We start from the raw sequence: 26,539 nt of genomic DNA, 5'->3' as shown, positions 1-26,539 counted from the left end.
TGCTGTGATAATTAAGTTAATATACATAAAGTGCTTATAACAGTCTGTAATATATTACTCTTCATATAAATGTTGGCTACTCCTGTATTAAAGATATAATCTAAAGCTATTTAAATGATTCATGCTTTAGATTAAGAAAAAAGATGGAAAACTCTTCATTGAAGTAATTCTTAAATTTGATCACTATAAGACAAACAAAAATGTAGGTCAATTTTACTCATAAATAAAGCTATAATTCAAGAATATTAGCAAATTGAGTATAGCAAATTAAAAATAATCACACATTATTACAAAATATAGTTTGTCAGGAAAGTTAGGATGAACTTATATCCATAAATTAATTTCATTAATGAATTAAACGAGGAAATCCTTATGAATATATAATTACATGCTTTAAAAAATTTGATCAAATTTAGCTGCCCTTCTTAATTTTTAAAAACTAAAGTTGAAAGAAAATAAATATAAAAAAGGAAAACTTACTTCCAGCAACAACTAATATTCATTCTAAATAGTGAGAATCTATATTCTAAAATGAGTAATAAAATAGGTATTCTCCTTGTTATCATTCTTTTTAGCTACCAACAGCATTGTCCATGAACCTCTATGTTTTATTTTTATCATCAGCACTTAAAACTGTATAGCACTAGCTCTGGCCAGTGTGCTCAGTGGTTAGAGCGTTGGCCAGTGCACCAAAGGATTTCGGGTTCAATTCCTGGTCAAGGGCATATACCTGGGTTGCAGGTTTGATCCCTGGCCACCTAGTTGGGGCTCATGCTGGAGACAACCAATTGATGTGTCTCTCTCATATCAGTGTTTCTCTCTCCCCTCCCCTCTCCCGTCCTTCCTTCCACTCTCTCTAAAAATCAATGGAAAAATATAGTGGGGTGATGATTAACAACAACACTAAAAGAAACTATATAGCACCCTGTATATTTTTCTTTTTTTTTTTTGTTTTTTTTTTGTTTATTGTCTGTCATATTGACTTCCAAAATCTAAACTCCATTAGAAGAAATTTTTTCTTGTTCTCTGCTAACTCCTCTGAGCCTTGTACAGTGCCTGGCATAAGAATTAAGTAAGCAGAAGAATTAAATAAATTTGAAATTTAATTTAAGTAATTTATTTCATTATACTTTTGAGGTAATAACTAATGCAATAAGAAAACTGGGTTAGCATTCTTAGAGACACAGATGTTCTGGTTAATTTAATTTTGTTATTGACAAATATAAGAGAAGTTTCCAACATTTGAGAAAATCTTTATGAAATATATTTCATTTTATTGTTTTAATAAGCAATGTAAAAAGCATAATATCTGGTTTCTTTAGTAATTCCAGCATTGTTTCAATCTTACCACATTTTGACCAATATTGAATATTGTTATACCAATATTCTATTTTTAACCTATGTTAATTTAAACATTATTTTTTGGAGTGTAATTATTTAGAAAGATGCAGGAAGACTACTTTGCAATACTCATATTCCTATGACTAGCTGGCTAGTGTCCATTTTACAGATCAGTAAACTGTTTTCAGAACAACTTGCTAGGACAAGCTATTTCATAAGGATCTGTTCAGTGGCAGAAATCCATTATTCACTATTTTCAGCTTGGTTTTTTTCTTCCACTCTTGATAGAGTTTTAGGATGTATTCCTGTGCATATTCAGCACAGTATTTTCTACTGGATGATTAACCAGATACCAAGGTGTCGAGTTCCAGAATTCTGAATGTATGCTTCAAACATCTGGAGCTATACATATGGGAATGTACAGCTGTGTTTATTTCAATGATTATGCATTTACATGACTATAATACATTTATTTAAGTGTATAATCTCATATATGTGAGAATATTCAAACAAATGTATTTGATGTACTTATTTAATATGCAGTTGAAAAATAATTCAAATAAATAATTCACTTTTATTTAATCTTACAGTATTTATTTATATAATGTACTTCTTAATATATATTATAGCTTTTTATTTTTAGTATAAAGCCAAATATTTTTTAAAGAAACAATGGGGTTACAAGTCATACAAATAAAAAAAAATTTCGGATAGAGGTATTCATAGTTAGCAAGCTTTCAGAAGAATTTGGAATGTTTCTTTTACTCCAATAATTTTATAGTATGGTTAATATTTAAATCTCAAAGCAATTCTCCAAAGGTATTTTTTGTTTTTCTTTCTTTCTTACTACCACTGTATCTAACAAGGTAAACACTTTTGGGTATTGGTTTAATATAGTTGGAAAAGGGTTTTACTATTTTAACTCCACACCCCCCAATCTGGTGATCACTAAGATGATCTCATTTAACTGTACCTTTATTTCTGTGAGAGGAACTGGAGACCAGCAAATGATTTAAAAGGAGAGAAGATAAACCTCTTACTCGGATTCAATTCCTGGCCTTGATTTCAGAGAACCTTCTAGTTAGTCTATTTGTTCTTTTGTATAGTATTTCCTTTCTTAAGGCATTTTTTTTTTTTTAAAGCTATACTGGACTGGCCTAAAGGAAAGTGACATTTGAGCGAGAGAAAAATTAAATTGGAAATTGTATAAGTTTTTGAAATAATTTTAAATTCAATGTACCACAAGTATGACTACAGGCACTTTTTCGTTAGTTAAATTATTGAATACATGTGACTTTTCTGAACCTCAATTTCATCATTTGTAGCCTGTGGATAATAATATGTCTCGTTGGGTGTTGTGAGGAGGACATGAGTAAAACGTATAAATTATTCAATTGTCACATGTTTTCCAACTGATTTTGTAAATGTCAAACTGGACTCCTGGACCTTCCTGCAAACCTCAGCTGTTGGTCATGTTTCAGGAATCACCTTTCCTCTGGTGATGCATCTTTATGGCTTGGACTGGCAAACAACATCGTTTCCCGAGAGTGTGCATATTTGCATCCAGGATATTGGTTTAATATAGTTGGAAAAGGGCTTTACTATTTTAAAAGGGCTCCTTGGAGACAGTGGATAGGTTCTGTGTGTGGTAACAAGCGTCCAATAATTGAAGGAACGGTACTTTCGTGTTTTATATTTATAAAACAAGTAGGTGTCCTTATTTTATTTTGTAAATTATATTTTTATTGATTTCAGAGAGGAAGAGAGAGTGAGAGAGAGAGAGAGAGGGAAACATCAATGATGAGAGAGAATCATGGATTGGCTGCTTCCTGCACGCCACACCCTGGGGATGGAGCCCGCAACCCAGGCACGTGCCCTGACCGGGAATCCATGGTGACCGCCTGGTTCATAGGTCGATGCCTAACCACTGAGCTACACGGGCTGGGCGGTGTCCTTATTTTAAATGTCTTATTTCCAGGTAGGAATCTGAACCTAGGGGTTCAAGTCCAAGGTAAGTTCAGGCCTCAGGGAAGATGCATTGGCGTCCTCCAGGTCATCCCGGAGGCGGGAGAGAGACCGGCCAATCGGAACTCGGGCTGAGGCCTGGCCCCGCCCCTTCCCTGGAGCCCCGCCCCCTTCCGTCCCGCTCTCTGGGGTTGGAAGTGTGCCGGCCGGCCGCCCGCTCGTCCAGCCACTGCCTCGCAGTGACAGGCCCCTGTGCACCGTTTGCAGCCGGCCCCGAAGTTTGTCGGCCCTCGCCTCGGCCGAGCTGAGGTGTGTGTGTGTCCGGCGAGGGCGACGCTGGGAGGCGGGGAGGCCCTGCCCGGAAGCTCGGGATCCGGGACTGCAGGCGGGCGCACCCCCAAAGCGTCTTCGAGACCATCTCTCCGCTCCTGGGGGCGGCGCTGGGGCGGGCTGGGCTGAGGGGGGCTCTGGGAGAGGAGGAACCCGGGCCTCGGGACACCCCGTGGGCATGGCAGCGACTTAGGGACCGCGGGTGGGAATAGCCGGCGCGGACTTGGGGCTGAGGTGGGCGTGGCCGCCACGGTTGCTAAGGAACGCGCGGTTTCCGCTCTGCCTGCGTGGAGGGGCGGGGCCTGCCGGGCTCTGGAAGCTGGCCCCGCCCACCTCCCCAGACAGGCAGGCAGGCAGGCTGGCTCCTTTGTGCTGTCTGGGAATTGGCGTCGGTTTCTTTTATTTTTCAGCTCTCTGCGTTCCGTAGTTCAAGCTCAGGCCTTGATTTGCCATTTTACGTCCCCTCCACACTCTCCCCCCGCCTTCCTTTCTTAATCAACAAGTATCTGCAGACCAAGACATGTGCAGAGAAGAGCTGTAGGGTGGTTTTATTAGGGGGTGGTGGTGGTGATGGGGGGGCGGGGGGGGGAGGGCGGTCTGTTCCCGGTGCTGGATGAACCCCTGAGCCCACAAGGTGTTGGTGTCCACGTGGGTGACTAGGAGTAGGAGCAGAGGAGATCTGGTTTCTACTCTCCCGAATTCTCTCTCTTGCTGCTGCCCCTTTGTCTCAGAGAGCTTTTCAGGAAGTTGAGGCAATGCATTATTGGACAATATATGTGTGATCTCCCCCTTTCAGTTCCTACGGTGGGGAGGGGGGATAGTAGCGTTTGACTCCCCCCCCCCTTTTCTTTTTGTTTTGCTTCATTGGCCCATATTAAATAATTAACTCTGAGATGGTAACCACAAATAACGATCTCTTCTTTGCGCACATCACCTGGTCCCCCGTGATTCGGCAGAATAAACATTCCCCGAGAGAAAACGAAGGCGCTGAAAGTCTGCTTCTACTTCCTTCTGCGAGGCTTACTGTCTGCATGGCCAAGAAGGAAGCTTTTCCAGCGTGTTAACACTGGGAAGGACTGGGGCCTAGAAATCAGGAAACGGGCAGGGTTAGGGAATGTTGGTCCTTGGGCAATACGCCGCATGATGGTTATCTATAAAGTGAGGATGCTGACGTGCCCTTTGTTCCTAGGTAAGGAGGAGGATTGGTTGTGAAAGTAGTTTTAAAGCAATCATCTCCACAGATGTCAAGTGTTACTGATTACACTTTTAACCTCTCCTTTTGTCTATATGATCTGAATTTGCAAACACACGTGATTATGATCCATCTGCTTATAGTTATTTTTTCAAACTTCATCTGCGAGTTATTTAGAAATGGGGAAGAAACCCATTCATCAATGGGTTAGTTCTGGTTAGGTAGCACCAGAAATGTTCTGCATGATACCTTTTCCCCCCTTGACATCACTAGTTTTTTTATTCAAGAATATACATACCCTGAAAGTATTGGAACAGAGTACTTTGCAATCCAATGATGAATGATCTTTTTAGTATCATATGTACCACTTGGAGATGCCAAGGAAAGCTATTGACTCTACTCTTAGAAAAAGACACAGTCCTCTTAGAAAAAGACACAATTTGAACAGTAAGTGGAAGCTAGATTAAGAACATGTGTTTTCTATCAACTTCTGAAAACATAAGGAAATTACTCTTTCCTTAACCCCACAGAGAGGCTGGGTAACTTATATCCAAAGCTACATAGCCAGGAGCAGAATTGGGTATTTTTTTTCTCTACCATAGTTTACCTTAGTTCAAGGTCTTCAGCCAATCCCCAGTCTGTTTTCTTTTTTTAAATCTTTTAACAGCCCTAGCTGGTTTGGCTCAGTGGATAGAGTTTAGGCTCCTCCCCGGCCCAGGCCCTGGTCAGGGCTCTTGCAGGAGGCAACCAATCAATGTGTTTCTCTCACATTGATATTTCTCTCTGTCTCTCCCTCTCTCTCCACTCTCTCTAAAAATGAATGGAAAAATATCCTTGGGTGAGGACTAAAAAACAAACAAGACAAAAAAAAAAAAAAACATTTAACAAACAGGAACTACCAATGTTCAATAAATTGTTACTGTCTTTCAAAACCATGTCAGCTGTATTTTATCCCAAATGCCCTTTGATCATTCTCTTAAACCATATTTCTATATTTAAGGAAGTGAAGAGAGAATTTATCAAATATTTTGGGAAAAGATTAAATTGTATTTTTGAAGTAAACATTAAATACATAAATTTTTCTCTTTAATCAAAGTCCATTCTGGACAAAGGAAAGTTGGTTACATTTAGTATTTGCCACTGGAATATCATTACCTGACTCCTAAACCTCTTTTCTTAAATTTAAGTGAACAATCTTCTATAACATTTTGATTTCCTGTGCCTAAAAACATATTAGGGATGGTTCCATTGTGGCTCTTTTCCTGATTTCTGTTTTAAAATAAAAGGCTAAAAATAGTTTTTTTTTTCTTTGCTCCAAGTTCCTTTATCCAGCTTTATCAATAAAAGTGGGCATCAGTAAACATGTCATTAAATATTGTTTCTTTAACACGTAATTTTATTCAAACTGTTAAGTTCGTTAAAAGATAAACTGAGAAATACTGAAAATTTTGAGAGTTTATTTGAACAAAAATTGGTTTGACTTGGGCAGCATTCAGTCTAGCTGCTCAGAGGGGTTGTACAAAATGAGAAGCTTCTAAGTAGAAGGGAGTGGGAAGAAGGAATTTATACAGGCCAAAACGTGGGTTGGTTATTGCAAGTTACTTTCCTCTAGGTCTGATTCTCAACCTTCCCTAATGCCGCGACCCTTTATACAGTTCCTCATGTTGTGGTGACCCCCAACCATAAAATTATTTTCGTTGCTACTTCATAACTGTAATTTTGCTATTGTTAATGAATCATAATGTAAATATCTGTGTTTTCCGATGGTCTTAGGCGACCCTGCTAGCCGTTCTCAACCTGTGGGTCTCGACCCCTTTCACAGGGTGGAGGCATTAGGAAGGTTGAGAACCCCTGGGAGATGGCAGGGGCCTAAGAGGCAGATTACCTAACTAGTTAGTGCTGATCAGGTGATTCCTGATAAGGGTGGTTTAAGATTCCATTTCTGGGAGAGCTGAAATTGTATTTGTCTTGGTTTGGTGATGTGGATCCTAGCATGAGCAACCGAATTTTGGGCCTGTTGTCTTGTTTTTAACAAGTATTTAACTATTCCTTTCTTTACTCCATTTCTGGTGGAGAAATTGGAATAGGGACAAATAGATTAGAGAATTACAGTTTTCAGGGGATTAGTAAATAATAGCTCTTTTCTTCTCTTGGGTTTGTGAACGAACAGGTGGAGTTTGCCATATCAATTTTGTTAGCAAAGAGCTGATTGGGCATATTGTTGTAGATGGGAGACCAGAAGTGAGAACTAGTAACTCCTGCCCTCTACTGCTTCCAGTCCCTTTCTCAGGACCTAGACTTTAGTGCAGCTGAGAGAAAATGTCATTGTGCAGAACAGATACACTTACCTAGAGTTTTGCTCTGAATGGTCGGGGGGTGGGGGTGGGAGGGTGGGCGGGGAGGGTGGGGGGAAGAGAGAGAGAGAGAGACAAAGACAGAGAGAGAGCAAATGAGAGAGCAAACCTTTAGTGTTTGCAGGTTTATATTAGGTTATCTCTACCTATTGGAATAATATGGACCAGTGGATTTCTGCCATCAATCTGATAATTCTTATTGGGAAGCAGTGAATAAGGAGTGGAAGGCCAGGACTGCTAATCTGGTGCTCCAGTTTGCCATCCTGGGTGATACCTCTGGGCCATTCGAAATATATGGAGGTGATCTTAAATGACAACAATGTCTTCAAAAAACTTTACTGGCTTTGAGACCCTACAGTTTAGGGATGCTACATATTTATGTAGAGATCCACCAGCTCAAAGACTTTCCTTCTACTTCAAGGCCAAAAACATCTCCATTAAGGACCACAATTCTAGTGGAATTCACGTAGAAACACAAAGCAAATCTTTCGCCCTAGTCTGTCTGTCTGTCTCTGTCTCTGTCTCTCTGTCTCTCTGTCTCTCTCTCTCTCTCTCTCTCTCTCTCTCTCTCTCTCTCTATATATATATATATATATATATATATCTATATATATATATATATATCCATGTTTTTGATATCAGTAGACTTGGCTCTAAGTGTGAAGGTCTTAGTGAACATTCTGCTTAGAATATAGTTATTTTTATTCTTTCAGAATGGCTAAAATGATAATTGAAAATAGTGATACACATTTTATCGTATTTGATATCCTCAGGACACTTTTTACTTAACAGATAAGGATCATAGAGCCTTAGAGCCAAGTTTTTAAATACAGAGTACATACATTTAATCCTCTTGTATACGATAGAAATGTTAAGTCTGTTTACAACAATAGAGTGAGATAGATGTATGTTTTCATGAAAAAGAAAAGGTGATTTCTTAGCTTACCTCTTACTTTTGAAATGTTAAGCTGCAATAATAGAAAGGTAATACTCTGTACTGGGAGGTTTAACTAATACTGTTTTGTTGAATCAGAAGGTGGAAACCGTTTGATAAATGATAGGATCTTGTCAGTTTTATGGTTTTCAAGCCACTGAACATGTAGGGTGATGGTAAGAATAAAAAGTTTGGTTCTTCTGTAGTAGTATTATGTAGTGACATAGCTGCAAAAATAGCAGACCAATTAAGTGGAACAACTTAAAATGTAGGCAAAGACAAAAGGAAGATCGTTTAATCCAAAGAACATTTTTTTACATACTTTTAATATTAAAAAATTTAAATATCAGAGGATGTAGAATAGTAAATTATATGAATACTTGTAGCAAAATCCTTATTGTGTATTACAGTTTATAACCTACTCCAGGTAGAAAGGACACTGGATTGAAAGTTTTAGACTTGGCTCCAGTGTAGATGTGTCTTTTTTTTTTTTTTTTTTTATGGACCCATGTTTCCATTTCTCTTGGGTATATATATAGGATGGAGTTGCTAGGTTATATGGTCATTCTATTAGTATTTTTTTGAGGAACTGCCATTTTCTAAAATGGCTCTTCCATTTTACTTTCCCACCAGTCATGTATGAAGATTCCAGTTTCTTCACAGCTTCACCAACCACTTCTTATATTGTATGTCTAGTGGATGTGAATTGGTTTCTCACAGAGGTTTTGATTTTAATTTCTAATGACTAATGATATCGAGCATCTTTTCATCTGCTTATTGGCAATTCATGTTTCTTTTTTGAAGAAATGTTTGTTTAGATTCTTTGCCCATCTTTTCATTGGATTTCGTAGTATTTTTACTATTGTGTTGTAAGAGTTCTTCATATATTCTGAGTACCCTTATCAGATCTATGATTTGCAAATATTTTCTCCCATTCTGTGGCATGTCTTTTCCTTTCTGTTAAATCATGTACAGTAGAGCACAAAAGTGTCCCCCCCACACTTTGATGAAGTTCATTTTATCTATTTTTCACTTTTGTTGCTTGTGCTTTAGGTGTTGTGTCTAATAAACTGTTGCCTAACCTAAGGTCATGACATTTTATACTCTGTTTGCTTCTAAGCCTTTAATATGTTCAGCCTTTGGATCTAGGTCTCTGATTTTCTTTTTTGAGTTGATATTTTGTGCTAAATTTTGTAGATGCTGTGAAATAGGAGTTCAACTTCATTCTTTTGCAGCACATTTTAAAAGAAAACTATGCTTTTATATTCTGATGCTTGACCTGGATTATTATCACTATTTAACATTAGTCTACAAAAGATAAGCTATTATTTAATGATACGATTAGAATGAGTAAAACTTGTGCTTTCAAATATTTGGGGTCATGTTTTGAGTTGGTATTACCATTATTACATAGTGTTTGGAACCATTTAAATTTGATATTCAACTATATGAGAGCAGATGTAGCATAAACAAGAGATAATTTCAGTGGCTGGCACATGATCGTTACTTAGTCAATATTCATTGAACAAAAATGAGTAAATCATACATTATTTGATTAATTTCCTTGTTGCTCTTTAAATGAACATTTAGTTTAAAAATTAACATATACTGAAAAGTTTTTGTTTGAATAAATATAGTTATTTTTATAGCTCAACTCTGTACACATTGCAATACAGAAAATAAATTTGTATCGATCTCTTTACATTCATATTCACCTTTAAAATACTGTGGAAGCATCTTTCTCTACCTTTCAGATATTTGCTATACAATGTACCATTCGTAAAGTATAGTGTGAAAAAATAACATTACTATTTATTACAGTAGAATCACTTAAATAAATTTGGGGCACACTGGATTACGTAAATTTAAATAGGGTTTTCTCTTCTTGCACTTCTCAAAGCCTTTTTATGAAAGCGTGTCTTGTGAAAAAAGGGGCATATTATGCAGCATTTTCCAAGTATATTTGGCCGTAGTAACTTAATTCAATTGAACATGGATCAGAATTAGCACACCTTAAAAGAGCTTTTGGAAAATGCTACCATGGTGATTTTATTTTGTGGACAATTAGGGAACTGCAGATGATCCGTTTAATGTTCATATTATATTTTGAATTCCAGTAAGAGAAGGCAGCTAAGAGTAGTAACATTGGTATCTGGAAGTGAATTTGCGAGGAATGGGAGCGCAGCTTCCTCCGTAGAAATCCTGCCTCTGGAAACACCTCACCCCTTGGCAGCTTCCCGCAGCTCAGACCTGGCAGTGTCAACAGCACAACGCAAGGTGTGTTTGTTTGATTTACGTTTGGCAAAAGGTCTTTGGACTTGTGGTTTGTTTTACTTGACTTCGTTTTTCTTGTTTTGGTTTGTTTGCTTCTGGCAATGAACCTGGGTTCAGAATGTTGTTGTTTTCTTATGAAAAGCAGTATAACAATGTGAAAATGATTTTACTTGTATTATTTTGTGGTCTTTGGCCATAAGAAAAGATGAAATACTGCCATTTGTGACAACATAGATGGATCTTGAGAATATCATGCTAAGCAAAATAAATCAGAACAAAAGCGTAAGAACCATCAAATTTCACTCCTGTGGATATAAACCTGAGAGCAACAAATGAGTAAACAAGAAAAACAAACAAAAGCTCATGGACACAGACAGTATGGTGGTTGCCAGAGGGAAAGGAAGTGGGTGTAGTAAAGGGTAAAGGGGGTCGAATATATGATAACAGAAGATGATTTGACTTTGGGTGGTGGGCACACAATGCAGTATTCATATTATTATCAGAAATGTATTATAGAAACCTATGTAATCTTATTAACCAATGTTACCCCAATAAATTTAATTAAAAAAAAATAAAAAATAAAAAGTGACAGAACCAGAGAGGAAAAGAGTTAATTAGGCTTATATTCTCATAAAAGCAAGTTTATGGTAATATATTAAAACTAAAATTGTTCTTATTTTTTACTAGAGGCCCGGTGCACGAAAATTCGTGCCCTTGGAGGGGTCTCTCAGCCCAGCCTGCGCCCTCACGCAGTCTGGGATCCCTCAGGGGATGTCTACCTGCTGGCTCAGGCCCATCCCCAGGGGATCGGGCCTAAGCTGGCAGTCAGAAATCCCTCTGGGAGCCCTGGGGGGGATGTCTAACAGCTTGGGAGCCTGGGAGCCCTCAGGGGATGTCCACCTGCTGGCTCAGGCCCGCTCCTCCTAAAGGGAGCGGGCCTAAGCCATTAGTCGCACATCCTTAGTGCTGCCGCGGAGGCGGGAGAGGCTCCCACCACTGTCGCTGCACTGGCCAGTCATGAACAGGCTTCTGACTGAGCGGCGCTCCCCCTGTGGAAGCACACTGACCACCAGGAGGCAGCTTCTGCATTGAGCATCTGCCCCCTGGTGGTCTGTGCACGTCATAGCTACCGGTCGTTCCTGGTCATTCCACATTAGGATCAATTTGCACATTACCCTTTTATTATATAGGATAATAATTAAGCATAACATGGATGTTTAAGTTAACATAACTGTCTTAAGGAGAATATTTACTTAAAATTGAGTATCCTACCTAATAATAGACAAATATGCAAATTGACCACACCATCGCTACGCCCAAGCCACGCCCACCAGCCAAGCCACGCCCAGCAACCCAATCAGGATGGGTATGCAAATTACCCCAACAAAGATGGCAGCTAATTTGCATATCAAGACAGCGTAGAAAGAAGCCAAGAGCTGCAGAAGGGAGCAAAGCTGCAGAGAAGCAAGCAAGCCGGGGGGAGGAGAAGGGAGGAGCGGAGGCGGGGCCGGGGGAGAAGGGAAAAGCAGGCTGGCTGGTGGAGAAGGCGGGGCGGGGGAGAAGGGAGGAGCAGAGGCGGGGCCGGGGGAGAAGGGAAAAGCAGGCGGGCTGGCGGAGAAGGCGGGGCGGGGGAGAAGGGAGGAGCACAGGTGGGGCCGGGGGAGAAGGGAGGAGCGGAGGTGGGGCCAGGGGAGAAGGAAGGAGAGCGGGCTGGTGGAGAGGGGAGAAAAGCAGGGGGGCTGTCGGAGAAGGCGGGGGGGGGGACAAGGGAGGAGAGCAGGCGGGGCGGGGTAGAGTGCAGCAGGAAACCCTATTGCAGGATTTTTCCTGCAACGGGAACGCTACTCTACTATATACTGTATTGCTTGGATTTTTCAGTGAATGAAACAAAGATCCCCGCTCTTGTGTTACTACACTCTAGTGGAGGGAAGTTAGAAAATAAACAGTAGACTTAATGTGATACGAAAAAAGCCTTTTACTTTTAAACTAATAGTTGATAGGTCTAAGGTAAAATAGCTTTTCTATTGTAACACCGATAACCTAACTCTTCAGTCATTTGTAGTGCCTACATCAAATTACAAAAAAATATGAAATATTGATTGCTGTAAAATGGTTATTTTAAATAATTAATTTGAGATTAAATATTATTGACCATTACATTGAAGAAATCTCCTTCTTTCCTCCCTCACACCCTGAAGTTTCAGCATTCCAAGAAAGCAATTAAATGTCATTTATCATTTGTAAAATAACATATATATAATTACAGGCCTAGGTGGTCCATAGTTAAAACAGAATGAAATTGAATTTAAAACATGTCTTAGGACATATTTTTCCTATGAAGGACACACTGAAGTGCGGCCTTAGCACTTTAAAATAACTGCAAATGCTCATGATTAAGTGATTTGATTGTTTTGTTTTGTTTGTTAGTTTGCAATATAGAGGTGTGTCTTTGTGTGTGAGTGGGAAAAAGCGGCAGGGGGAGAAGGAGGAGGAAATAGTCCGGGCTCCCTACGTGCCTTTGTTTCAGGAGCTTTTCAGAGTCCTGCCCCTGGAATTGAGAACATGGACTAAACATTTTCATGTATTTTAAACATAGAGGATGTTATTTTTCTCTACCGTATGCTTCTTCTCCTTTCTTTAAGCTATCCAAGTGTTACCACACTGGATATTCCTTTATGTAGGCATAGCTAGTATACTAGTCGGAACACCTCTTCTTGGATAACCCATCTCGCATTAATCCATTTTTTTTTTGTGTGGTTTTTTTTTTTTGGTGAATGCTTTTAGGAGTTAAATAATGAATATGGTTTTGGACTTAATTATTGAAGTAGTAATGATGTGGTAGAGAAAAAATTAAAATGTTCACTCACAAGGTCGTTAACAAAGAATGAAAAATAATTAAGGGCAAAAGAAGAAAGAAGGTTTTAAGATAAAATCCACACTCGAGTATTAGAACCCACTTTGTTGAGTGAGGCATAGGAATGATTTTTGCAGAGGATAGAATCTGTATGAACGGAAGAGTCCAGTTCTGTTAGTAACATTTTTTTGTACTAAATACAGTGACATGAACATATTTGAGTGGGCTGTAATAAAATTTTGGAAAAAGTAGATATAAGAAAAGTCACACAATTGTAGTTAAAACATCAACAGTGGTGTGCATGGCACATGACAGAGAAGACTCTTTTTGGTCTTTGTTCATTACTTCAGGCAGGTTTTTCATGGAATTAAGAGTTGTTTACTTTCATGAAACCCATTTTCTGATTTGAGGTAAACAGGACAGTTTTAAAGACAGGGCCTCAGAGTCATTCATAGCCTTTTTACTGCATTCATTTTTAAATGCCTTATTTCAAGCAATGTTCTGGTTTATGATTTTCATATGTTTTCCCTTTTAAAAAGAGGCAGATGGCATGAAAACTGGACTCCCTTATTTAAAGGGAGTGTTGATATTTATAACAGGCTTATCTCCAACAAGATTTATTTTTTTGCAGCTGTTTTAGGTTGGAAAGAAATATTGCATTAAAGCCATGGCTTGTTTTTCTTTCTGTAGTTGGGGAGGTGGGGATTGTCAGAATGCGAAAGAGTGATGTTTGATTTTTAATGTGAATACAGTGTAAACAGTTTTTTCCTTTGCTTCTGTGTGTGAGTTTTTCTGTTTGTATGCTGTTTTCTCACTGAGCTATTTCCTAGATATATCACACTTGAGAAATAATTTACTCATCATTTTCATTTTATCAGTGTATTCTAGGTATTGCAGGAGATTTTCATTAAGAGTCAGCCTATGTTATTAAATAAACCACTTCCTAATTTTCCATTTTGATAACTTAGACATTTTCATTCTCCCCTGAGCATCTGTTTCATTGGGAAATTAACTTTTTCTGTTCTCTTATATAATTACATTATTTACTATAAGATATAATTTTCTTCTTTTTATTTTCTGTTCTTTGCCTCTATTTTTATTTTTATCACAAATGATGCTATTTTTCTCTGGATATATTTTAGAAACTTTATTTTATTATTTAATTGAAAATTAATTATACTTTATGCTCTAAACTTAATGCATGGAGCTATTTCTTTGGGCACAAGATAACACTAGGATGAATATCACACATACTATCTTTGTACTTGTATGTTCTGTATATGTACTTACACATAAAAAATTTTCCAGAGTATTTTTATAATAAATATATTGATTTATTGTGAATAAATGTGATTATGGATTTATGTAGAGATAACTTTTATAGCTTGCTTATCAAATTAAATAAAGTTTCACTATTTACATAGACATTACCTTCCTGAATATGAAATATGATTATGTCAGACTTGTATATTTTTCCTTTTTAATAATTGAAACCAAAAAACTATTATTTAAAAGTTTGTATTGCTTTTTAGCACTCACATCTAAATTATTTACAGTATCATCATGAAGACCAGAATATTGCTTAAATCTGTGAAACCTACCATTAGGTTTCAGGTGTGTATTAGCTTCTATTGCTGCATAACAAATTACCATAAACTTAGTGGCTTACAACAACAACCACTTATTAAGCTCACAGTTTTATAGATCAGCAGGCCAACATAATGTCTTCTGCTCAGGGTCTTACAGACCTGAAATCAAATGCCAACCAGGCTGTTCACGGCTCTCTGGAAGAATCCACTTCTAAGCTCATGTAGGTTGGAGGCTGGATTTATTTCCTTGTGGTTGTACGACTGGTGTCCTCATTTTCTCCTTGTCTGACTAACCTTTTCCAGGCCACACACATTTCTGGCAGTGTGGCCCCAATCAGCAGTAGAGAATTTCTTGTGCATCATATCCCTTTCACTTTGAATTTCTCTGACTTCTCTGACTCTGACCTCTAGATTTAAAGTGCTGATATTAGATCAGTCCCACTTGGATAATATCCCTATTTTATTTTATTTCTTTAAATATGTTCTCTTTCCCACACTTACTATTGTTTAATTTCTTAAAATTTTTATTGGATTTATTGGGGTAACATTGGTAAATAAAATTATATAGGTTTCAGGTATACAGTTCTATAATACATTATGTGTATACTAGGGGCCCAGTGCATGGATTCGTGTACCTTTAAAGGAACTGTGGTCCACGAGGCTGTGGTGGGCACAGGGGCGGGTCTCGGCCCATCCTCTGTGCCCCCGCATGGCCCCCAGTCCTGTCTGCCGGCAGCGGGTGCGATTGGGGCTGGCGCCTGCAGCAGGTGCAAGCAGGGCTGGCGCCAGCAGCAGGTGCAAGCGGCGGCTGTTGCCCCGATCGCCCCTCAGGAGCAGGAGGAGGTGGAGAAGCCCTGAGGGGCAATCAGGGCCAGCAGCCGCCACTTGCACCTGCTGATGGCGCTGAGCGATCGGAGAGCAGCGCCGGCAGCAGGTGTGAGCGCTGGGCGGGACCGCGGCATGTGGGAGAATTTTCAAAAACCACCAGCGGCTTGCCCCGATGACAGTGACCAGCACCCTGCCTTGGTCTGGCACCCCTCCCCCCCCCACCTGCTCCACCATCCTGCTGCAGTCAACACCTGCCATGTTCCGCACGTGCCCCCTGGTGGTCAGTACACGTCATAGCAACCAGTTGTTTGGTTGTTCCTCTGTTTGGTCTATTTGCATATTAGGGTTTTATATATATAGATATAGATTGTATTGTATATTCACCACCCAAAGTCAAGTCTCCTTCCATCACCATTTATATCCCCTTTACCCTCTGCTACCTCCTTACCACCTTTCCCTCTGGTAATCCCTGTACTGTTGTCCATGTCTAGGAGGATTTTTTTTTTTTTTTGCTTAATCTCTACCTTTTCACCTAACCCCCCAAACTCCCTTCTGAAAGCTGTCAGACTATTCTCTGTATTTATGAGTCTGTTTCTATTTTGTTTGTTTATTTTGCTCATTAGATGCCACATATAAGTGAAATCATATGGTATTTGTCTTTCTCTGACTGGCTTATTTCACTTAGCATAATACCCTACAGGTCCATCCATGCTGTCGCAAAAGGTAAGATTTTCTTCTTTTTTATGGCTGAGTAGAATTCTGTTGTCTAAATGTACCACAGCTTTTTTATCAACTCATCTGATGGGCACTTGGGCTGCTTCCAAATCTTGACTATTGTAAATAATGCTGCAGTGAACATAGGGGTGCATATGTTCTTTTGAATCAGTGCTTCTGGTTTCTTTGGATCTATTCCCAGAAATGGAATCTCTGGGTCATAGGAAATTTCATTTTTTAATTTTTTCTTTTCTTTTATTATTTTTTAAAATAATGTATCAGAGTTTCAGTTGTTTTACATCCTTCCAATTATTTTGTGTCTAGTTAATCTTTATTTGGACCATTCTAGTGGGTGTGTAGTGGTACCTAAATTTTAATTTTAATTTGCATTTTGCTGATTACCAATGGTGTTAACAACTTTTTAATGTGCAAAACCAGTTTAAGAAAGGGTATTAAAAACAAAAACACTTTCTTTTATTCCTCAACCGAGGACATGTTTATGGATTTATTTTGAGAAAGAGAGAGAAACATTGATGCAAGAGAGAAATATCATTTACCTCCCATATTTGCCCCATCAGGGGAGTAAACATACAACCTCTTGGTGTTTGGGATGATACTCCAAAAAACTGAACATCTAAATGATACTCTAAAATACTGAACCACCCAGCCAGGGCAAAACAAAAACACTTTTTAATCTTAAAAGTTCTAAAGAGTAGGAAGTTTTAATTACATAAGAAATTATGATTGTATTTTAATATGCAATTTTAGATATTAAATAAAATTGGTATCTCCTTCCTTAATAATGTGTTAAGTTTCAAAAATGTTAAAATCTCTGATGATTTAATCAAATTATTCCTACAGCAAAGTCCATAAATAATAAATACTTTCTTATTCATATTTTAGTCGTTTTAGGCATCAGAGCAAGTTAGTTCCTCAGGGAATGTAGTGTTCTTTGTAAAAGAAGGTGATGAGATGTCCTCTCCCAGGAATCAGATTGTGAAAGCAATCTTGGTATTGTACATGCTAATATAAATCTGTTATTCCCTTTCCACATCTATCAGAGCACATTTTAAATTGTGCTGATGCTGTATGCAAATAGATGTCTTATTAGAAACTGGGGCTGTATGTGCTAATGTCTCCCTGGATTTCTTGGGAGTTTGCTATCTAACCATCAAAGCAATAGAAAAGAATGGTGATTACTGTAAGGCTTTGAAGAACAAAGAAAAGTCAGAATATTTTAGAGGTTGTAGATGTCTGAGGCACTGACAGTTGTCACCATACACATGAATGGGTATCTCTTTAGATCATTTAAAATAGCCTCAGTGTTTTTATTAGGAAAGTAAAATATTTTCTAACTTCTTGTGTTTGTTGTAGCTAATAAATTGTGAATCCTTTGTGCATGCCTGCATTCTCTAGGCACTTTCGTCTTAAAATTTGGTAGAATGTCATTTTGCTCAAAGAATCCATAATAATAAAAGCGAAATATGCTAATTAGACTGGACAGCCAAACCACCTTCTGGACGTCATTCCGGACGTCCTTGTGGATGAAGCCATGGCAGCAGGGGCCAAAGCAGAGGTGGCTGCCACGGCAGATGGGGGACGAGGCAGAGGCGGTTAGGGGTGATCAGGCAGGCAGGGGAGCTGTTAGGGGTGACCAGGCAGGCAGAATGGATAGGAGCGATTAGGCAGGCAGGGGAGCAGTTAGGGTCGATCAGGCAGGCAGGCCAGCGGTTAGGGGCGATGAGTCAGGCAGGCGAGTGGTTAAGGGCAATGAGGTAGGTAGGCAGGCAGGCAGGCAAAAGTGGTTAGGAGCCAGTGGTCCCAGATTGTGAGAGGGTGCAGGTCGGGCTGAAGGGACCGCCCCCCCCCCCCCCCCCCCTTTTCGTGCATGAATTTCTTCCACCGGGCCCCTAGTAGACTATAATAATTTCAAAGACAAGATGAAGATTTTACATTTTTGACATTTTGATTAGGGATTACCAACCACTAAAAAAATAGGAACAAAAATTTAAAATTTGTTTCTCTTGAATTAATTTCCTAGGTTGAAATTCTTTTAAAGTTTTAATATTCACATAATATAAAATGTGTTTGTTCATAAATGATATGTCCTTATAAAAATTTAGGTTCTTGAGATTTTTTCTGTATAATTTTTAAAGTGCATTTTAAAATAAATAAAACTCAGTTTACTTTGATGAAAAGATATTGTCTGTGGGTCCCTTATTTTATTGTTTATTATGTGTAATGAATCAATAAAATAGCGGCCTCTAAATGTTATCTCTGGTAGGAATGTTGGTTTAAATGACCAGGTAGGAATCGGAGGAAAAATAGTGAGTGACTGTTTTAGTAGATAGTGTGAGTAATTATTAAAAATTTAAGTTATTCTATAAAGGTGAAAAGCAAAACTAAATTGAAGAGGAAGTAATGTTTTCTGTGTTTTATTAATTTATCCTAACTTTTAAAATGAAGTGATATATTTTTTAGCCCCACACAATTAAAATAAAAATAACTTGACTCCTCTTTACAATTAAGAAATACAAAACACTATGCAAATAGTTTCTATATGAAATAAATATATATTTTGATATTTTTATGGTTTTTATATTAACAGTATTAATTTTTAATGTTCTGAATTATTAAAAGTGAGACTATAGGGTTAGGTGATGTCCTGGTTTCATTTCTGGAATTTTAAGGATGTGTTAGCTTATATTTAATAACTACATGGTTTATGAGGAATGAAAATGTAATTTATTTGACTTTTGTCTTCCTTTGTATATTCTTAAATATTACCATAATATTAAATCTGAAGATTTTATGAATAGAAAATGGATTTTTGCTGAGTTTATAATTTTCTTAACACACATGTAAAAATTATTAATTTGGGGATGCCTTTTACTGTACTAGGTGGGATCATTGTTAACATTGCTCTTTGTGACCATATACATATGTGAACAGTACAGTTTGGTCTGAACGTATTCAAATTCATTTGGCATTTGAGAACCTTAATACTTATTAGTAGAACTATACCTTGACAATTATATCAGTTTATATGGAGACATCTAAACGTAATTGTTTTAATTAGGGTGATACTACTTACTATAATTAATAGATACAAAAAAGGACAGAGGCCCATATGCTACAATTTATTTCTTGTTCTCATGTCAGCATGAAAGAGGAAAACAAGTTGGTTGAATAGCCCTTTTTTATGCAGTCACTCCGGAGCCAGGATGTAATGTCTGCCATCTTCATCACATTTTTTTCAGTGTCACTCTGGAGGCCACCTCCATTTTAGCCAGATGAATGAGTAACATATGGAAAGTTCTTATAGGTTAGTTCTAGAAGTTGCAGACATTAATTTACTCATATTTCATTGGCTGAAACTCAGTCACATGCCCACAGCTAGCCTCAAAAGAGGCTGGAAAATGTGGTCCAGTGTGCTCAGTAAACAAAAGAGAGAACATGTGCTTCATTGAGAAGCCAACAGTTTTCCCTATACTCCATCTTTCTTGTCATGAAATAGCCATGCACATCATCCTTCCTGCCTTCCCAGAAGGGAAATCCTGAAGTTCCCATCTGTTGCATCCAGTAGAAAGTCAAGGATCTAAAGCCAATGCAGTCTCCCCTCTCAAACTGGAATGCGGTTCCTTGAAGTTTACAGACTATGAAATTTACCTACTCTTTTCCACTCTCACCAATCTATCTATATAAAAGGCTAATATGCTAAGTGTCCTCCCCTCCATCCGGGTAATGACATCACATAGCAACGCCCGGCTTCCTCTCCCTAGCAACAACTAGCCTCCTTGCAGTTTCTTCATAGCCAAGTGCAAACATTTCACACTTGAACCAAATGTCTGTGAAGCGTTTTTCATACCTCATTTCATTTGATCCTCACAGAAGTCCTGGAGTAGGGAGATAGGAGGCTCGGTGGAATCCTATTTTCTTTTCATTAGCCGGAAAACCGAGATTTAAAAAGCTTAGAAACTTGACCTGACTGAGAAGAATTAAGAAACGGTGGACCTTGAAAATGACTTCAGGTTTCTCACTGCCCAGAATGTAGTCAAACACTGCTGCAGTTAAATATTTTACCCTTTGTTCTCCCTGCGTGATCTACAATAATAATCTGCTTTGTGTTGATATTTACTGCTGTGTTGCTGACAATTACCTAAAGAGAAGTTGTGGTGCTTCACTGGGCTGGAAAAGTTTAGCTACATCATAAAGCAGGTCTAATTAAGCAAGTTTATCTCTCTCTCTCTCTCTCTCTATATCTATATATATATATATATATATGCACATATATAAAAGTCTAAGTTGACTCGTGCATGTGCGATACATATAAAGCTCTCGCTAGTGCCAGTCGCACGCATGTCTTTCCATCTGTCATTGTTGATGGTGAATTTGGTTGACACTTCTATTATAGAGAAAGGGCGAGTAGCAATATTAAAATATTTCTTTTAATTAATTTCCTGGCAATGTGCATGAATCCATGCACCAGGCCACTAGTCCCCTAACAAACAATGGTAAAGCAGAGGATAACTGCATCTTACCTCCAATAATTACTGCTGTTTTGAAAGAGAAGAATGGGAAACACACAGGAGTCCTTGATCCATCATGATGCTGAAACCTGCTGTACAGGAGACCACTAAGAAGGCCCATTATACTGACAGTAGAAGTTATTTGCTTGTGTTACGGAACAGAGAGTTTGCCTACTCAGCACTACAAGAGCCAAACACTAGACATGGAGAATTTCAGTGGAGAAATTAGAGTCACTTTATTTGCAGAGCTCTAAGCAAGGAGAATGGGAAAGCTAGGGCTCAAAAGCCTGAGCTTCCCAGTCAGGCATTCAAGTGAGTTTCTAGGGGGTTAAGGGGAACAGGTATGTGGAAGTGCTGGTGGGGTAGGGGGGAGGTTTTTGTTTTGTTTTTATCCTAACCCAAAGATATGCTTTTATTGATTTTTATAGAAAGGAGTGCGGAGAGAGATAGAGAGAATCAATGTGAGAGAGAAACATCCACTGGTTGCTTCCTGTATGTGCCCTGACCAAGGATTGAATCTGCAATATAGGTTTGTGCCCAGACCGGGGAATCGAACCCACAACCTTTTGGTATAGGGGATGACGCTCCAACGAGTCACCTGGACAGGGCTGGTGGGACAGACTTTAATTGGGAGGACCTTGGAGCTGAGCCATTTATGGTAAAGGCGCATCAGCACCTGTCTTCCTGGAAAATGGACCCTTTGCTTCTGAAAGGGTTCCGGTGTTGTGGGGTGGGGAGGAGATTGGGTGAGACTTTGGTTCCGCGTGTAGCTGGAGGTCAGAGTTCTCTCCTCTGTTTATGCCTCGGCTGCATGACCTGTGGTTTGGGTCTGTTGTCTGAAAAGCTACTCAGTGTCTTGTTAAGTAAGATAGGACCATTTTGAGCTGGTTCTGTGTTTACACTTAGACCCTAATTCTGTGTGTGTGTTTTTTAGAGAAATTTTCTTGTCTGTTCTTCTCCATGGCTCTGCCTTCTGGATGGTTCTCCTTCCTCGTCAGGTGTGAAGTGGATGCTACAGATGTGCAATGTTTGCCTTGTTTGAGGGCTGCACTTGGCTGCTCTAAGTTTAGAGGCCCAAGGATTGGTTTTTCACTCACAGAGATTTTTAGACAGAATTTCTGGTTTCCTTGTAAATACAGTTTCCTCAGATTTTAGTAGCCTTCTTGGCCTTTCTCCTTAGTTCCATGTACCAGTAGTCACACTGCAATATCTCTCCTAGACACGGTTCTCTTGTCTTCTTCCTTTCTGTACTTCAGGACTTCTGTTCTTTTCTCCTTCCACCCAGCAGTGGCTGCCTCCAGGTGATCTGAAAGGATAGGATAAGGTGAGAGAGGAATATCCTTAATCTACTCTTTGTCTCTCTGTCTCTTTCTTTTTTTAACTAAGAAGTCTTAATAGGCCTTTGTTCTTCAACACCTTTTTCACTTTTATTTCCTAGTATTTGGCTTTTAGAAGTTGGCTTTTCCAGCCTTGTTAGTCTCCAAATTATTTGGCTCTGTATTCCCTTGCTTAAATACAGGTCAGTTATTGTCAGACCTCATCTTTATCTAGAAGCAGCACAACAACCTACAGGCCACTCGGGAACTCTTAGGTCTGTAATAAGATCCCACCAATGTACATAATATGCTCAACCGTAATAGAAGTCCATTCCGTTTTCAGCAGAGCACCATGATGGTAAGCAAGTTAGAACTGCCCTCCAGCCCAGGCGGACCCAGGTCCTCTGTTCCTGTAAATGTACCCTTAGGGTTTTTCTGGGGATCATTTCCATTCTAGCTAATTAGATGGGGAAGGAAAACTCAGGACTCAACAAAGGTGATCTTTAATGCTCACGTCTGCAAGTGACACATCACTTCCATTTATACTCTATTAACAACAACTCAGTTACGTGTTTGAACGGAGGTTAGGAAGTACAGTTAACTCTGTGCCAGGAAGAAAAGGAGAATATGGATTTTGGTGAGTAGCTTGTCTCTGCCACAATATTTAAACTCAATAAAAATAATAGGATTTGAAAGATGTGTGGTAGATTGAATCAAACAGGGCTTATAATGTACTAAGGATAAGAATATTAGTAAACGGTAGTAGTTTAAACTGTTTACTGAAGAAAGGCAGAACTAGAGTTCAAATTCATGTACTTTTGTTACCTATGTCATGTTTTATAAAACAAAATTTGAAGTACCTGGGATTCAAACTTTAGCCTTGTTGTGTAGCATAGTAGGTAATTGGAAAGAATCACACTGTCCAGAGCATGCCTACAGCTTCAAACCATGTGAATAAATACAGTACTACATTATTTTCACATTCACAGACAGTGCCCTCTCCGTGTGGTTTAATTGAGCATTGATAGTTCTTGATAAAACGAGTGTTACCAAGAACAAATGATTGGGAAATTTAATTATCAGCAATTGTATCCTTGATAATGTATTTGAAATAATTTTGTGTTCTTTACTAATATCTAATGGGAATGAGTCAAAGGCACTTTTACCCATTGCTTTAAAAATGAATTCTATGGAATAAATTATTCCTGAAGTTTGTGGACAGTGCTTTTGATTTTTTAGGATTTCATCCTAATTTATTTTTTTCTTTGCAGAAGGCATTTTGGAGATCAAAGATGGGTAGAAAAGATGCCTCCACTGTAAAACTTCCTGTTGATCAGTACAGAAAGCAAATTGGTAAGCAGTAAATTTCCCTTTGATACATTTCTGCAAATTAAGATAAAGAAAAAAAGCAATTATATGTTGTATTAAGAAAATAACTTTCCCCTAATACATATAACATACAGAATATGGTTAATAAAAGACTGTATAGAGTTTTTAAGGAGCAAAAATGTGCAGTCCTGCCTACCAATGGAGAAATACATTTTGTGTAACTGTAATTTTTTCCAAGCTTTAATAGTTTTTATTAATTTAATAAAAGCAAAAAATATGTTTATTCTTAAGGCTAGATGCTTTTATATAGGCAATATTTTTAATATTATCATCTATTAAATCTTTTTTATCCATGTAACAACTTGTAATTCTCTTGTTTATTAATGGTAATAATTTGATAACCTCCAAATTCTCCATTAAACGTTTACCTTAGTAAAATGGTAGACTGCCACTCATAAGCATAGGAAGATAAGAAGCTTATCTGTTTTAGACTATACTCTATGTAGGATTTTCTACCCATTCTTTTCAAGGATGCGTGGAGTAATTATAAAAAATTACTTACGTACTAGTTACAAACCAAGACCCCCAATTTTAAAGAATCAATATACTACAACCACAACTCTGAACAAATTGTGATAAACTAGTAGTCAGAAGCAAAAAAGGTAACTTCTCCTTACCTAACCCCCACTCTCTTTCACATTTCTTCCTATTCCACTTTTTTTTTTAATTAAAAAAAGTTAATAAAAAGCCTTCTAAATAACTAAAGGATAAACAAGAGGTTGCAATGTGAACATGTTTTGGCTAAGTGCAAAGTAAACGTTGATATATTTTATACCATCTTCTACTTAAGTTACATTTCCCTGTGTACATAATAAGTTGTTGCTTGGTTAACATTTTTAATGTGATTATTTTGGAAAGTAATTTATATCTCATGAACAACTTGTTGCTTTACCTTTGTAGCGAACTAAAGCATAGTACTTGTTTCTTAGTACTTAATGTGGTATTAAGTGATGGTGTATCCTTTGCAATGCATGACTAATATTAAGCTGTTCTGACCAAGCATTGAAAAATTATTAATTTGAGTTGCCTCTATAACATAATATTAAAAAGTCTGCATGAGATTTTTATTTGTAAGGGTTAATTTACCAGCTTCCTCTCATGTCCAGGCATTTCTAAATAATTTTGAGAAAAATACTTTTTGCAAGTTTTACTTCTATAGATAACACCCCCCCCCTTTTTTTTAAGTGACCATGTGGCATCATTTTGTATGTCTTGCTGACAATAAAAGTATACTATGAATTTTTTATTGTGTTTCTGGTTTTATTACTTTCTTTCTATCAACTTGACTAACATTTTCATTATTTTTTTTTTTTTAAATATATTTTTATTGATTTTTACAGTGAGGAAGGGAGAGGGATAGAGAGCTAGAAACGTCGATGAGAGAGAAACATTGACCAGCTGCCTCCTGCACACCCCCTACTGGGGATGTGCCCGCAACCAAGGTATATGCCCTTGACCGGAATCGAACCTGGGACCCTTCAGTCCGCAGGCCGACGCTCTATCCACTGAGCCAAACCGGTTTCAGCTTGACTAACATTTTCATTATTTTTTGCCTGTGACCATGCCATTTATGATTTTATTCATCTTGTAGCTATCAAAAAGCAGACCCTTTGTTTATTGACATAGCTACTGAGTTTGCTATGGGACTCCATAAGAAAGACTATTGACCCTTGCTTTTGTAAAGAGTTTTCTACAGTTACTTGTAGTATTTATTTATTTATTTTAATATAATTTTATTGATTTTAGAGAGGAAGGGAAAGGTAGAGCGAGATAGAAACATCAATGATGAGAGAGAATTATTGGTAGGCTGCCTCCTGCACGCCCCCTACTGGGGATCGAGCCTACAACCCAGCCATGTGCCCTGACTGGGAATTGAACCGTAACATTCTGGTTCATAGGTTGATACTCAACCACTGAGCCACACCGGCCGGGCTATTTGTAGTTTTTAATGTAGTAACTAAAATTGTATTCATATGGCAGTTGAGAAATTACTTTATATGCCAAATTATTCTGCCCTTTCATAAGTAATTTTGGTAACATGAGAAAAATAAGATGCCAAATAGTGTTTTGCTTTTTTAGGAAGGGGGTAGGGATTTGGAGCAGTTGATGAGAAACTATTCTAAAAACGTTGAAGGAAATATAAAAGTTTTTACTGTTGATTACCAAATTTTATTTTTTTAAATATTTATGGCATGCTGTAAATAACTCATCTTCCAGTAATTTCTTTGAGCCATTAAATTTAGACTGCAATTTTTTTTCCAAATATTTTGACTCATCTCTGCTTTTCTATTGTATCTTAATTGGTGTGGTCTATATAAATGGACAATAAATTATATATCTTTGTTATAGCGATCAGGCAGTGAATAGAACTTGGTATTCATCCCAAACAGAATGATGATTGAATGTATTTGCAAGATTAAGGCACTGAGTTTACTTTTTTCTAATTAAAGGCAATTAAAGATTTCCAGGCACAAATAAAAGACAATGAATTGAGGAATAAGTGTAGGAGCAAGTCCATTTGCAGGTGAAAAGATGTGCCTTTGAAGCAGAACCAGCTGTATTTTCATGGAAAGAATAACAGTTTAGGAAGCTTTTCTGCATGTGCTCGCTTGATAGCATAATGTCCTCATAAGCAGCTTATGTAGAATTCAGAAATAACCGTGCATTAATGTTTAAAGCGGCCAAGGCAGAGGAAGAGCCCCGCTGCCTCAGGATGATAATGAGTGTGGTTAGCATCAAGTCCACTGACGAGAAAGAAAAAACTGCTCTTCTGAAAGATGGACATTTATAGAGCAATAACCAGACACTCCCCTGATAATGAACTTAGGTAGCCATACCAACCAGGGGCAAAGATGCAGCCTTATATGTGGGCAAAGCTAAGGAATTGGAGAGCAAATGCAAAAAGCAATTAAGTAATCTATTTTTTCATT

General features: G+C 38.1%; 1 protein-coding gene across 1 annotated transcript in view; it reads left to right on the top strand.

Moving 5' to 3' along the window:
- Nucleotides 1–3,490: 3,490 nt before the first annotated feature.
- The window catches only part of TRIQK (triple QxxK/R motif containing), a 37,589-nt gene continuing 14,540 nt past the window's right edge, over nt 3,491–26,539 (top strand). Inside the window, exons 1-2 of the mRNA XM_008148548.3 lie at nt 3,491–3,615; nt 23,492–23,573. Coding sequence (XP_008146770.1) covers nt 23,513–23,573 — 61 coding nt within the window. The 5' untranslated portion in view covers nt 3,491–3,615; nt 23,492–23,512. The remainder of the gene's footprint in view (nt 3,616–23,491; nt 23,574–26,539) is intronic.

This window comes from Eptesicus fuscus, chromosome 19 (assembly GCF_027574615.1).
Source record: "Eptesicus fuscus isolate TK198812 chromosome 19, DD_ASM_mEF_20220401, whole genome shotgun sequence".
Classification (NCBI taxonomy): domain Eukaryota; kingdom Metazoa; phylum Chordata; class Mammalia; order Chiroptera; family Vespertilionidae; genus Eptesicus; species Eptesicus fuscus.
This window is presented reverse-complemented; position numbering and strand designations above follow the sequence as displayed.